The sequence below is a fragment of the Aythya ferina genome, assembly GCF_964211825.1.
Source record: "Aythya ferina genome assembly, chromosome: 12".
Taxonomy (NCBI): domain Eukaryota; kingdom Metazoa; phylum Chordata; class Aves; order Anseriformes; family Anatidae; genus Aythya; species Aythya ferina.
Window position 1 is genome coordinate 235,094 of NC_140308.1, and position 13,560 is coordinate 248,653.

At 57.3% G+C, this 13,560-nt stretch overlaps 2 protein-coding genes across 10 annotated transcripts; both read left to right on the forward strand.

The window, feature by feature from the left end:
• The first annotated feature begins 366 nt into the window (after nt 1–366).
• On the forward strand, nt 367–9,466 carry IST1 (IST1 factor associated with ESCRT-III). 5 transcript variants are annotated; one of them, XM_084532960.1, is made up of 10 exons: nt 367–561; nt 2,736–2,835; nt 3,505–3,685; nt 3,923–4,010; nt 4,332–4,415; nt 4,829–4,939; nt 5,303–5,509; nt 6,593–6,685; nt 7,836–7,884; nt 8,928–9,466. In XM_084532960.1, exons 2-10 carry the CDS (start codon nt 2,748–2,750, stop codon nt 9,125–9,127), a joined length of 1,101 nt encoding a protein of 366 aa, XP_084389086.1. In that variant the 5' UTR covers nt 367–561; nt 2,736–2,747; the 3' UTR covers nt 9,128–9,466. The 5 variants fall into 5 exon arrangements, with proteins under 5 accessions (XP_084389086.1, XP_084389088.1, XP_084389090.1 ...); XM_084532962.1 differs by having other exon boundaries at nt 407–644; XM_084532964.1 differs by having other exon boundaries at nt 407–561; nt 2,736–2,851.
• On the forward strand, nt 9,395–13,435 carry DHODH (dihydroorotate dehydrogenase (quinone)). 5 transcript variants are annotated; one of them, XM_084532958.1, is made up of 9 exons: nt 9,519–9,537; nt 10,054–10,254; nt 10,431–10,630; nt 10,835–10,917; nt 11,441–11,628; nt 12,028–12,141; nt 12,478–12,631; nt 12,703–12,862; nt 12,971–13,435. In XM_084532958.1, the coding sequence occupies exons 1-9, from the start codon at nt 9,535–9,537 to the stop codon at nt 13,023–13,025; spliced, it is 1,158 nt and encodes a 385-aa protein (XP_084389084.1). In that variant the 5' UTR covers nt 9,519–9,534; the 3' UTR covers nt 13,026–13,435. The 5 variants fall into 5 exon arrangements, with proteins under 5 accessions (XP_084389085.1, XP_084389084.1, XP_084389082.1 ...); XM_084532955.1 differs by lacking the exon at nt 9,519–9,537 and adding an exon at nt 9,777–9,934; XM_084532959.1 differs by lacking the exon at nt 10,054–10,254 and having other exon boundaries at nt 9,395–9,537.
• Nucleotides 13,436–13,560: the final 125 nt, after the last annotated feature.

The following is a 13,560-nucleotide window of genomic DNA, read 5'->3' on the forward strand; positions in this document are numbered from 1 at the left end:
CGCGGGAGGTGCCGCCCCCCGCCCCGCTCCCCTCCTCGCCGCCCCGGGCGGGCACGGCACCGGGCCCCCCCCTCGCCGCTCGGCCGGGCCGGCTGCCGCGGCCGCCGCTGCCAGCGAGCTCTCGCCGCCCCGGCCCCCGCCCGGCGCTCGGCGGGGAGCTGCGCCGCCGCCCCCGGCCCGGCCCGGCCCCTCCCTCCCGCGGGCGCCGCCAGGCCCCGGCGGTCCCGGCCCCCCGCGGGCGGCTGTGCGGGGCGGCGCGGCGCTGCCCCCCGTGCGGCCGCCGCTTCCCGCGGAGGCGGGGCTGGCGGCGCGGGGCCGGCCGGCGGAACGCGGCGCTGCCGGAACCTCCGCGCCGGGGGGCGGGGCCCGGCGGGCGTGCCTCGAGGTGACGCGAAGGCACCGCCCCTCGAGGGTGTCCCTCCGCCCCGCGATGTAGTCCCTCGGCGCTGCGATTTCCTCCTGTGCCGCCGCCGCTTCTCGCCCCGGGTTCCGCCGCAGCAGTGCGGAGGGCGGCTCGCGCGGCCTCTCCGTAGCCACCGCGCCCGCTCGGTCGTGCCCGGGGTACGAGGCCGGCTGCGGGGAGTGCCGGCCCCGCGGATCGCTCCGCGCGGCGAGGGGGGCGCTGTGGCCGACCGCCATTTTGGGTGCGTGCGGGCTGCGCGGCGGCACGGCGGTGAGCGGCGGGAGGGGGTCCCGGCGGGGCGGGGGGGGGGCCGTGCTGACGGGGCGGAGGGGGCCTCGTCCCGAGAGCCTGCGGGCCGGGCTGGGCGATGGGCCCGGGGCGTGCGCTGCCGTGAGGCGTCCCCGCAGCGGGGCCTGGCGGCGGGGCGGGGCGGAGGGGGGTCTCTCTTCTCTCCTTCTCTCTCCTGGTCTCTGCCGCCGCGAGCGGGGCCGGTGCCGTTCGGCAGGGCCATCGGGCAGCCGCGCCGGGCCCCGCTGGCCGAGCAGCGCCCCGAGAAAGCGCCCCGGCGGCGTCCCGGGATGCCCGAGGGAAGGCCGGGCCGGGCGGAGGCAGGGCAGAGCGCTGCCCGCCTGCAGGCCGGGGCGATGCGGGCTGGAGCAGCCCTTCAGCAGCCCTTCAGCAGCCTGTCAGCAGCCCGGCGGTAGCGGGAAGGGTTTTGGAACAGGCGCTTACTCGTACAGAGACGGGGCGGCTTGTGCCGAGGCTGCTGCTTGGAGCTGCGGAGTTACTGCGGGGCTGGAGGCTCAGGTTACGGAAGGGCAAAACTTTCCATGGCATCAGACAAGCTCACACCTTTTTCTGTATCGGTGTTCTTTGGGTTTCGTTGGTTCCGTGTATCGCTGATAATCGTACTGGTGTGCGAAGAGATCAGCTAAATAGACTCGGTGCACGCTAGGAAGCAGTAAACTGTATACAAGCCACTTGTGACGTACAAAAACATTATCGCTATCCAGAAGTCTGCTCTGTCGTGCCCCTCGGGTACAAGCCAAGGTCTTTCAATGCGAAAACCCTTAAGGAAGATTTTTCTGACAAACATTTCTTGTCGTAACAAAGTGCTGTAGTAAAGTTTCTTATGAGTTAGTTTTCTGTACAACTGATTAGTTCAGCTGGCTCACGAGAGACTGGAGAAACGCCAGAGCAAGGGTTGGGAAACAGGAGGAGTGTGGGGAGAACACAGAGCTTCCTCCTGACGGTAGGACTGTCAGCTTGGTTCACAGCCTTAGTTTACACAGTTCTCAGGCTAATTGCATGCTGTTCTATGGCTTGCACGTTAATATGACAGAGATGGGCAATTGCAGTTGACCTGTGTGCTTCTTTAAAAATGCTGTTTCCTTGTTGGAGGGAGGGACAGGATCTGACTGTGTGATTGTTGTGCTGGCATCTCCAGGCATTGGTGTACTTGTCTCGCTTTTCAAAGTAAATGAGTGAAAGCATGTCTTCTGCTATTTATGCTGTTTAATACTTACTGCTACTGATGATGTGATATATATATAATTAATTAATATATATTTATATTAATAATTAGTATATATTTATATTAATAATTAATATATATATATTAATTTGCATTTCAAAGAAATCTAGGATAGGGAACCTCAAAATGCTGTGTAGCTCGCCTTACTGAGTTGAACTCACATTTTTCTTCCCAGACTATTGCTGTTGGGTGTTAATCTAACATAGAATCACAGTTCTTAAAATTTTACCGTATGCTGGTGGCTAGCGTTAGCTATCCAAATTGAATATACTCAGGCCTTCAAAGTTACGTTTTAGGGTATGTTTTCTAGCCCTGTACCTTTTTATGGAGTAGGCACTTTTTTTTATCATCTCCCATCTCTTTCTGGGGTTGAGGTGCAGTCTGTCAGAAGGGGAATATTCAGGAAGTTTCTGTTTGCTGTTGGCCTTGGTTTGGTGCAATGTTGTAAGGTGGGAAAGGGAACGGTGGTGCTGTAGGCCCAGTCATCTGTAAATAAGCAGATTCAGGAATAGCAGGTAGCTGTTCATTTGGACACGTAGGATAGAATTGTTAAGTGCAATGACGGTGGAGTCCAACTCCCTGACCACTTCAGGGCTAACCAAAAGTTAAAGCATATTATTGACGGCGTTGTCCAAATGCCTCCTGAACGCTGACAAGCACGGAGCATCAGTCGCCTTTCTAGGAACCAGCATTTGCCTTCATTGAATTTAATGTTTTTCTGAGTAAAGCAGTAACCAGTGTTCTTCTGGTGTGACCATCGGTTGCTGGTGCTGATGACCTTCTCGTCTTCTCCCACAGAACCTGTTCATCATGTTGGGCTCTGGATTCAAAGCTGAACGCCTGCGAGTTAACCTACGCCTTGTCATCAATCGCCTCAAACTGCTGGAGAAGAAGAAGAGTGAGTATTTGAGGGGGTAGGTGTGACCCAGGATGCTTTTGGGGCTCAGGAGACTTGAGAAGATGATTTTTCTGGGGTCGGGGGAGTTTCACGGGCCAAGGATGGAGTAGCCTTCTGCTCTTCCTTGCTGGACCCAGGCCTTGTGTTCTGCCCTGGTGTGTGGGTCCCCAGAGGAACAGGTTGGCTGTGGTGCGGCCTCCATCCAGCTCCCTGGCAGGTGTCAGAGTGCAGCTGACAAGGTGTGCGGGGTCACAGCTATGGGCTGTGTGTGAGGGATGGTCCACTTTGCCCAGAGGACCATCTCCTGGGCCTTCTGTGCCTGTAGCGCAGTGAGGAATTTCCTGTGCATGTCTCTCCCCACCTGGGATGCTCTGCCCTGATCAGATGTAGATAAGAGATTTACCCCATGGTCTTGATCGACTCTGCAAGGTAACTGAAGGTGTAGAAGTGTCTCTAACAGGCAAAAGCCCACTGCCCTTTCTCCTGTGAGTTGGTATGCGTGGACTGAGACACAAAGGCTCCATTAAGCCGTGGCTGCGTGTCTTGCACTGCAGAGGCTCAATGGAGAGAGAGAAGCTGGTAATGGATATGTGTGGTGGGGGCTGCGGGGGGATTTGGAGGCAGCAACCTCTGGCAGCACAGTGACTGGCTTTGGGATATGTGTTGTAGCTGAGCTGGCCCAGAAGGCAAGGAAGGAGATTGCAGATTATCTGGCAGCTGGGAAAGATGAGCGTGCCAGGATTCGTGTGGAACATATCATCCGTGAAGATTACCTCGTGGAGGCCATGGAGATCCTGGAGCTGTACTGCGATCTGCTGCTAGCCCGCTTTGGCTTGATTCAGTCCATGAAGTAAGCTCTGGACTAGAGGGTGTGCTGTGGGAGAGGGTCCAGGCCCCTTGGGCTCAGGGTGGGGAACTGCTGGGGGCACACCTGGGATACAGAATGGCACCCGTGTTTGTCCCGGTGTCCTAGGGCCTCCAGAGGCCTTTTCTTCCCCAGATGGGGAAGTCTCTGGAGCTTGGAATGGAGGTCGGGGACTTAAAGGCTGAGCAGGTTGAGGGCTGCAAAGACTTCTGTTGTCCTTAGGGAGCTGGATTCTGGCCTGGCAGAAGCGGTCTCTACACTGATTTGGGCTGCACCACGGCTCCAGTCAGAAGTGGCTGAGTTAAAGATTGTGAGTAGGGTTGTTTGAGAGGTGTTAGCAGGGTGGGGGTAACACTGTGAGAAACTGATGGAAGCTTTCTCCCGGGACTCTGCCTTTAAGGCAAAGGACGTAACCTTACCAGCTCTGCAGGTGGAGACCCCGGCCCAGGTTTCATTTCTACAAGGAACCGTGGAGCCTCAGGGACAGTTGAGGCTGATGAGCTGGGCTCTCTTGGTGCCAGAAATGAGAGCAAATAGAGGCAGGGAGGGCTGTGGGGCTGCAGGAAACGTGGAACGTGTGGCTGGGGAAAGCAAGGCTGTGCATGTTCCCAGAGTTCCTCTCCTGCTGCAGGTCGCTGACCAGCTGTGTGCCAAATACAGCAAGGAGTACGGGAAGCTGTGCCGGACAAACCAGATCGGAACAGTTAATGACAGGGTAATGAACTGGTAGAACAGCTACAGCCAGCTTCAGCTGGCAGAACAGATCTGTCTGCTGTGGCTTTCTGCCACTTATTCCTGTGGCCAGTGGCTGATGCCTGCGGCTCGCTGCAGGGTGGGGTGGGACAGCTGCGCTGCTGGGGCTTGCTGGCCTTGAAGCACAGGAGCGTGGTGCTGAGGTGCCTGGCAGGTGGGGTCTGCCTGTGCTGCCTGTGGGCAGAGAGGCTCAGAGCGTGGGGAGCCCTGCCCTGTGGCTGCCAGCAGGCTCCCCTGTGGCAGTGCTGTGCTGGGAGGAAAGGCTCCTCAGCGCTGCGCTGTGCTCCCCACGGCAGGTGGCCCTGGCTGGGACAGAGCCCGGCTGTGTTGTGCTGCCCCGTTCCTCATGAGCATCTCTGCACCCTTGTGTTCCAGCTGATGCACAAGCTGAGTGTGGAGGCACCACCCAAGATTCTGGTGGAGAGATACCTCATTGAGATTGCCAAGAACTACAATGTGCCCTACGAGCCTGACTCGGTGGTGATGGTGAGTGAGGCACTGCAGGTCTGTAGCTCTCTTCTGTGTTACTGTGATGGAATTTTCCCATTAGTACTTGGGTGGGTATTCAGAGCACCAGTCTGAAGCTTTGCACCAAACTTGGTGGTAGCTGTGCTTTGATGCCTTCTGTACAGTCCTAGCATACTAGCATAGCAGGATCCCTGCTACTTCCCATACTGTGGCATATGGCTGTTGTCATGCTGCAGTCTGGTCTCTCTTCTGACTTCCATTAATGCAGTTGCTGTCCATTCTGTCCTTCTGGCTTTGTCCCATCTTGTCCAGAGACAAAACCTGCATCTAATGCTGTTCAGAGGGTTGTGATCAGAAAAGAGATTCTTCTTCCCTCCCCAGGCTGAAGCCCCTACAGGCGTGGCGGCAGATCTGATTGACGTGGGATTCACAGATGATGTGAAGAAGGGCGGCCATGGAGGGGGAGGAGGTGGTGGATTTACTGCCCCACTGGTTGGTCTTGATGGATTAGTGCCTGTGCCAGTGCCGATGCCTATGCCCATGCCGTCACCAAATCCACCCTTCTCCTATCCACCTCCAAAGGGACCGGTAAGTGGCTTTGGTTTGAGCTTGCCTTTCTTCTGTGGAGGACTGGTTGTGATGCTTAGCCCTGTCCCTGCCGATTGGGAAGTATCTGTACCTGACAGCGTGATGTGTCAGAAGGCCATCTTGTAACTGTGAAACTGCGTGAGATGGAAATTGTTGGCAGCACAGCTGAAGCTTCTCATTGCTTCTTGACTGTGGAGATTCCTCCCACTGTTCTCCAGCCAGCCCTCTGCATTCAGGGACCAGAGGAGTCCAGACCTAACTCCTGAGGCAGTCTTCTGACTGTCAGGCTTTTGTTGTGGGGTTGGAGCAGCACTTTGAACTTGGTAGGCTGGTAGCGTGCCAAGGTTCAGTCAAGGAAATCAAGTGAGTTTTATGGGATGGGAACAGCAAAGGAAAATGCAGAAGTGCCTTGCCTTTAGACCCAAGTTGGGAGGGGACTAGGCCAGCGGCTCTGAGATGATTTGCTGTGGGAATGGAAGGCAGAAGCCGGAAAGAGCACCTTTCTTGGCTGTTAACAGGATATCTGGGGAGTGGCAAAACAGCGGGTTGGCTTGATATCTTAATAAAGACCCAGCAATGTGGTGTTTTTCATGGAAAATCTGGGCCAAGTACTGTTAGCAGGCTGAAGACCCAGGCATAAATAATCTGAGGACTTGCTCTAAGTCTAGACCTTTGAGGCACTGTTGTTTTACAAGTAAGGGTAATACATACAAAGCCTTCGGTGAGCCATAGAGAGTTCCTTCCCATTCTGTGGTGTTGCACTCAGGAGAGATGGCTCAAGAATGCTTAAGGCAGAGTGTTCCACATTTTTATTATCTGGTATTTATAATACTGCATGGGATGAAGTGTTTACTCGTGATGGTTCTTTAGAATAACTTGTAGTGCTGTTCAGTGGCTGCAGGTGACTGTGTCTGATTAATACTTGAGAATCTGTTCCTAGTGAGCATAATCTATGTCAAGTTGGATACTTACCTTAAACTACCACTTTCTCTGACTCCCGTAGCAGCTGTAGATGTATTGTGTCCCATGGTGGCTCTCAGGTGACTTGGCTGGCGCGTGACTGTTCAATTTCTCTCTGTACAGGAGAACTTCAGTGGCCTGCCGGTGGGGACCTACCAGCCTTTTACTAACATTCATCCGCCACCAATTCCAGCAAACCCACCAACATACGAATCTGTAAGTGCCTGAGCTGAATCACCCACCGCTGTGGGCAGCAGAGGGAAACTTGAGAGGAGGGCAGTGGAAGCCATTCATTAAGCACGTTGCTATCGACCTTTGGAGCTTTTGGGGTGGTGCTCGGCATTGCTTTGGGTGTGGTGAATAGCTGGGTGTGTGTGATGAGAAAGAGTCTTGTGAGAAGTTCCTCATTCCTCTGTGTATTTTAACTGCAGAGGAAAGCCAAGGTTTATTTTTACTGCGTTGTTAAAACGATGATAAACAGTTGATGAGCAGAGACCCTGGATCCTATTTTTGTAACGTGACAGGTTTATCGCTTTCAGTCTGTCTCATTATGGCGTTTGAACTAATACATAGGTAGTCTGGATGAAAATTTTGGCTGACCCAGCTGAAGAACATTTAAGCACTCTTCCTTTCCCAGACTTTTCTAAGTCCTCGGGGAGAAAAAAGGGGAGTCTGGAGTTTGCTTTCCATGCTTGGTTTTGTTGCAGTTCATGATCACATCTTTTTTTTTTTTTTGGTGACATGTTTGTCTCTGCGATGCCATGAATAGCAACAAGTATAGCCCAACAGTTGTGCGTACCTTTGAGTCCAGGAGATGCAGGCACAGGTACAGCAGCTGTCAGCTAGGTGCAGATAGATGGCACTGACTGCAGCCCAGCAGGAAGGAGGAGTTCTTCCAGCAAAACTGACCATGCTGTGGGCCTTTGTCCTAGCGGGTTCAAGACTTCTGAAGAGATCGTTTCTTACGTTGCTGCTGATCGCAAGGGCTTATCTATTGCTTGTGAAAGGAAGCAGTTGCTGTGCTTACGTGGATGAAGAGGGCAGTCTTCTCCAGCTTTTGTCCTTGATAAATATGTTTAGACCTGGTAGTAGATGTGCTGCTTATCTAGTACCAAATTATGGCCAATTAAGCTGCTTTGATTGACAAGGAGGGACAGGGAAATGGAAGCACTGCCCCCTTTTCTTGGGAAGAGATACAGATTCTTCGGAGTGTGCTGGAAGCAAGGGTTTATCTGTCTTCTTGGGGAGGTGTGGCATATGCATTGCTGTGCATGAGTGTGGCTGCTTTTGCACGAGTTGTGCCTGTACAGCTGGGGGATTCTGTGCCTGCTGGGAAAGAATGATAGTAACTGAGAGCCTGTTTCAGATTGACGAGCCTAACGCTGACAAGGATGCTTCTTCTGCACCGGTGGCTGGTGAGTATGCCAAGAGGCATGGGGTGGTTTGGGGCTGTGAGTAAGGCTGGGATATCCTAGCATCCCTGGGAGTGAACTTTAATTATAGGGAATAATGTGTGGAACTGGACTCAAATCCTGCTTTCAAAATGTGTTGGGAGAAGCCTATGGCAGAAGTGGAGAGTATTCTCAAACACATTGGATCTGGGAAACTCAACAACTAGAGTCTGACTTTGGCGTCAGTACTAGGCCTTCAGCTTATCTCATCAGTTTGCAGAATAAAATGAGCAAGCAACAGATTAAAATGATAATATACTTTTATATAACAGTTTTTGCAGGAACAGAAATAAAGAAGTAAGCCCTGAGAGGTAGATACGCTTGTATTAGTGTCAGCGTTGAGGCCGCATGCAGTGCAGCAGGGCTAGCAGGAGGAGTTGGTATCTCTGTCCCTCTGCCTACATGCTTCTGAGATGCTTCATGTATCGTAATTGGGTCACAATTTCTTCAGCTTTGTACAGCGTGCTTCTGTTCTGTATGCTTTGAAAGCACTTATAATCTGTAGCAGATAAGGGCAGAGTAGGTTTTAAAGTAAGTAAACCCTTGCCAGCTCCAGCAAGGATTTGTGACAGTAATGGAGTCCTTCGGAAAGTGGTGGTGTATGAATGATGGAGGTAGGCCTGCTGTTGCACTGGGATTGGTACACTTCAGTTTGACATCTGGGTGATAGGAGCACATGATACCTACGTGTCCCTTTAGGGGGTGTTGGAATGGAGAAAACTGGGACTTGAATCCCCATGGTGCAGCCCATCTTCTGCAGTTGAGTACATCTGTAGGGTGGGGTCACCAGTCCAGGTCTGTCACGGCTGCAGCTCCTTGCAGCCTTATAAACCTTTTCCCCACTGAGCCTAAGTGCAGTTGGAGCTGTGTGACCACTGGTCATTGGTGCTGCCTTTTTGATTGCAGGATCTTCTTGCGTGTGTTTCTGTGTCTCTTTTGTGTCTCTTTTTGGCCTAATGAGTGTGATTACGAGTGAGGTGAAATGATACTCCTTTTATTCTAAATAGGGCCTGGACCCAAGTCAGAACCTTCTCCAAAACCAAGAGCTGGACCTCCTAATACCATTGATAATTTTGTGTTGCCTGAGTTACCTTCCGTGCCGGACACACTGCCAACAGCATCTGCTGGCACCAATTCTTCTGCCTCTGAAGACATTGACTTTGATGATCTTTCTCGGAGATTTGAGGAGCTAAAGAAGAAAACCTAAGACTGAGTGGGCTCTAACTCCTGTGAGAAGGGCAGGAGCTGTGATTAACTTCTCTCTAAAACACTCCCCCCTGAAATCGGTTTCCTATATTAACCTCAAACGAACACTCCTTTTTGAGCTCTCTTCCTGCTGTACTTAAACCAAATGCTGCAGCTTTCCCAGTCGTTGCTCCAGGAGTTGAACTGTGGGGAGCCTTGTGAGACTGAAGCAGGGAACGGTTTGCACCAGTTCGGGTAGCTATAGAGGAAACCCGTGTTGGACGTTGTGGCTGCCACTCCCGGCCGGCCGCAGCAGCTGTGCTGCCTTCCCCAGAGAGGGGTGATGAAGGTTGAAAGATCACCGGGCTTCCTTGTGTGTGTGTGTGGGCTCCAGGGCAGTGTCAGCCTCGAGGTGCCCTGCGCTGCCTTATGGTGCGTGTGGAGAGGGGGATTTTCTTGATTTTTTTTTTTTTTTTTTTTTTTTTTTTTTTTTTTTTAAGTCCCTTGGGTAAGATTTAACTACTGGGGGCCGAGGCAGGCAGCACCCTTGCGAGGAGCGATGCCCTTCCCCTGCAGCACCTGTGCGGCCCCGGCGGGATGTGGCGGGGGGCGGGCGGCGGGGCCCGGGGGGGCCGCTCCCAGCTGGCCGCGGGGGCGGGGCGGGGGCGGGGCTGCCGGTAGAGGGGGCGGGGCTTCCCGGGGGCTCCTGCGCCCGGCCCCTCCGCGTCTCTATTGGCTGGGTCTCCTCGGGCTCCGCCAATCCCTGGGCCGGGCTCCCGGAAGTTCCGCTGCACACCTCGGGCCGGGCAAGATGGCGGCGCCGCTACGCGTGAGCGGCCGGGACCGGGCGGGGGGCGGCGGGAGCGGGACGGGGGGCCCGGTACCGGGCTCGGGGCCGGTCCCGGTCCCGGTGCCGGTGCCCGCCCCGGTGCTGACGGCCTCACGCAGCGGCGCCTGCGGGCGCTGGCGGCGGCGCTGGGCGGCTGCGGGCTGCTGCTGGGCTCGGCGCTGGCGGCGGGCGACGAGCGGCTACAGGCGGCGGCGCTGCCCGCGCTGCGCAGCCTCCCCCCGGAGACCGCGCACGGCCTGGCCCTGAGGGCCGCCGCCTGCGGGCTGCTGCCGGCTGCGCGCCCCGACGGCCCCGCGCTGGTACGGCTCTGCGGCGGGACGGGGGGGGGGAGCCGGCGGGGCTTCGGGGGCGGCCTCGGGGGGGGCGGGGGGAGGTGGCGGGGCCGGGTACCCGCGGGGAGGCTCCCGGTGCGGGGCAGGGGCCGGGGGCGAGGCCCCGGGCCGGGCCGCTGTCCCCAGGCGGCGCTGCCCCGCAGGAGGTGCGCGTCCTCGGGCGGCGGTTCTGCAACCCGCTGGGCCTGGCGGCTGGCTTCGACAAGCACGGCGAGGCCGTGGACGGGCTGTACAAGGTGGGCTTCGGCTTCGTGGAGGTGGGCACCGTCACGCCCGAGCCCCAGGAGGGGAACCCCAAGCCCAGGGTTTTCCGGCTGCTGGAGGACGAGGCGGTCATTAACAGGTGGGGACGCGCAAGGTGTCCGGCCGGGTGCTGACGGGACGGGCTGGCGGTGTGGGGAGGCATTCGGGTGGCCCCAGCGCCGTCCTCTGCTCTGAGGTTGCAGCTGTACTGGGTGCACTGAGTGGAGCTGTGGAGCCTTCCTCACAATTCTGTGTCCCGTGTGGTGCACCAGCCTGGCCCTGAACCTTGTCTTTTCTGTTCCAGGTATGGATTCAACAGTCACGGCCACGCTGCAGTGGAACGCAGGCTGCGGGCCCGCCAGGAGACACAGCGCAAGCTCACTGATGGTGAGACAAGCTTGTAAACCTTTGCTCTGGGGGTTGGCAGGGTGGATTTGGGGGTCTTCCAGCTAGCTGCAGGTCAGGGAAGGCGTACAATGCCAGTGCCTTGGAGCAGTGTCCAGGAGCTGGCCAAGGCAACGTGTACTTGGACAGTAAGAGCTCTCAAGGCTCTGACCAAGCACCTTTCTTGTGCCCGTTCCTTTGCAGTAGAGGCTCTGCTTGCTGCTTGGGGATGGATGCATCAGCTGAGACTAGCCAAAGTCAACAGGGCCCCATCTGGGTCGTTTCCATAGGCAGCCTGTACTGGGTGGCCCAGCTGGAGGCTGCAGTGCTGGGAGGTGCTAACCATGCCAGCCACAGTGATGCTCCTGGGGCTGCAGGACAGTCTCAGGTCCCAGCCCCATCAAACTCTTGGATTGTTTATCCCCACATTGCTTTTAGCTAGTATGGGACCTCCCTTGTCGGGTCCTCTGGCCCCTCGGATGGTGGTTGGTCCTGCTGCACTGGCTCAGATGTGTCTGTGTTCTAGCGGGGATGCCTCTCGGAGTCAACCTGGGCAAGAACAAGAGCTCTGCAGATGCTGTAGCTGACTACGTGGCTGGGGTCCGAGTGCTGGGCCCCTTGGCGGACTACCTGGTTGTGAATGTGTCCAGCCCAAACACCCCAGGGCTGCGGGACTTGCAGGGCAAGGCTGAGCTGCGGGACCTGCTGACCAAGGTGGGTGACCCCGCGTGGGGAGGAGTGTGGTTCCCTGGGGCAGTGGGCAGAGCCACCAAGATGTCCCCTGCTCGGCCACTGATCCCATGGGCTGGCGCTGGGTGCTCCAGGGCACTGTACTCCAGCAAAGGGCAGGTGAACAGCGAGGCACTGCCCTCTGCTCTGCTCCTGCAAGGAGCATCCCATGACATCAGGAGTTACCGCAGTCCTGCCTCTGCCCCACAACTGTGCGTGTTCTGTGCCCCAGGCCATGTTGCTGGGTGCCTGTCCCATGGGTGGTGCAGTGTGGGGACAACAGGGTCTGTCCCTGTGGCTGCGGGTGCACACGGTCCCCCTGGCCCGGAGCAGGAGGTGCGTGTCCCCCACACACTGCCACGTGTCCCTGTGTGTACCCCGCAGGTGCTGGCAGAGAGGGACACGCTGCCCTGCAAGCACAAACCAGCTGTGCTGGTGAAGATTGCCCCAGACCTTACTCTGCAGGACAAGCAGGACATAGCCAGCGTCGTGTGCGAGGTGAGGGGACGGGGGCGGCACAACGGCAGTGGGAAGGGGAGGCTGCTGAGGAGCTGGGCTTGTGCACCCCCTGCCTGGCCTCAGCATGGGGCAGGATGCTGGTGATCCTGACGAGCGACCTCTGAAGGGACAGGCAGACGAGCAGCTCTGGCTGGCTGTAGTCAGTGTTCGAGTAGCTGCATGCATCCCAGCAGACCCCAGGGACTGTGCAGTCAGTGGTGGCTGCTTTGTCTCTGGGCACAATGCTGGGGGGAGTCCCGGCTGGCCTGGCAGCTCACGGATGAGGCTCAGGGGCTGCTCGCAGCAGATGGGTCCTCACATGGCTGCGTCCCTCAGCTAGGTGTGGACGGCCTGATTGTCACCAACACTACCGTCAGTAGGCCCCAGGGCCTACAGAGCATGCAGCGCCTGGAGCCTGGGGGCCTCAGTGGGAAGCCCCTGCGGGAGCTCTCCACGCAGACAGTGAGGGAGATGTACGCCCTCACCCAAGGTAGGGGCAGGGCGGGACTGGGGGCGTGTGCTGGCCTCGCCCCGCTCACCTGCCCCCCTGCCTGCCCGCAGGCCAGGTGCCCATCATCGGCGTGGGTGGGGTGAGCAGCGGCCGTGACGCCCTGGAGAAGATCCGAGCTGGAGCCTCGCTCGTGCAGCTGTACACGGCGCTCGTGTACCAAGGGCCGCTGGTGGTGGGGGCGGTGAAGCGTGAGCTGGAGGAGCTGCTGAGGTGAGAGAGGGGCTGGCCGCCTCCCTGGGGCCTTGGAGGCTCTGGGCAGCTGCGTGCTGGTGCAGCGGGGCTGTGCCAGCCAGGCCATCACGCGCTGTTTCTGATCAGGGAGCAGGGCTTCAAGAGTGTCATGGAGGCAGTTGGAGCAGATCACCGGCGCTGACGCATCGCAGGACCGAGGTCTGGCCAGGAGGAAGCGTGGCAAAGCAGGGACGGCCGTGATGCTTCTAGCGTGGGCAGGCTGGGACCAAGACAAGGTCCTGCTCTGGGCCCTTGGGAAGGGCTAGCGCTACATGGAGCTGGGGCTGCACTGGTGGGAAGCAGGGGAAGGGACCTCCATGCTGCCACAGCTGCTCAGGGCTTTCCTGTGGGCTGGTTCCCCAGCTGTGCGGTGATGGGTGTCCCTTTTGCCAGGGACCCTGCAGCCAGCTTGTGCTGCTGGCTCTGGGTCCTCCTGCAGTGCAGTCTCCAGAGCAGGGTCCATCCTCCCTGCCCCGCTCTGCACACCGTGCTGTTACAAACCCGTGCTCCCCAGGTCCTGCCTGAGTGTCAATAAACGTTTGGCTCACCTGGTCCTGTGTCCTGCTCTGGGGATGCCCTTCGGGCTGGTCAGACTCCAGGGGATGGCTCTCCTCAGCTGAGGGGGATCCTTGCTCTCTGTTCTCCCCCGTGCCTCTCTTGCTGGTCGTTGAGGCCCT

Bases quoted from the DNA above. Each gene is read 5' to 3' on its own strand.
- IST1 (XM_084532960.1), top strand. From the start codon at position 2,748: ATGTTGGGCTCTGGATTCAAAGCTGAACGCCTGCGAGTTAACCTACGC. The intron at 4,416-4,828 runs GTAATGAACTGG...CTTGTGTTCCAG, and splicing joins TCGGAACAGTTAATGACAGG to CTGATGCACAAGCTGAGTGT. The intron at 6,686-7,835 runs GTAAGTGCCTGA...AGCCTGTTTCAG, and splicing joins ACCCACCAACATACGAATCT to ATTGACGAGCCTAACGCTGA.
- DHODH (XM_084532955.1), top strand. The intron at 10,631-10,834 runs GTGGGGACGCGC...TTTCTGTTCCAG, and splicing joins GACGAGGCGGTCATTAACAG to GTATGGATTCAACAGTCACG. The intron at 11,629-12,027 runs GTGGGTGACCCC...TGTACCCCGCAG, and splicing joins TGCGGGACCTGCTGACCAAG to GTGCTGGCAGAGAGGGACAC.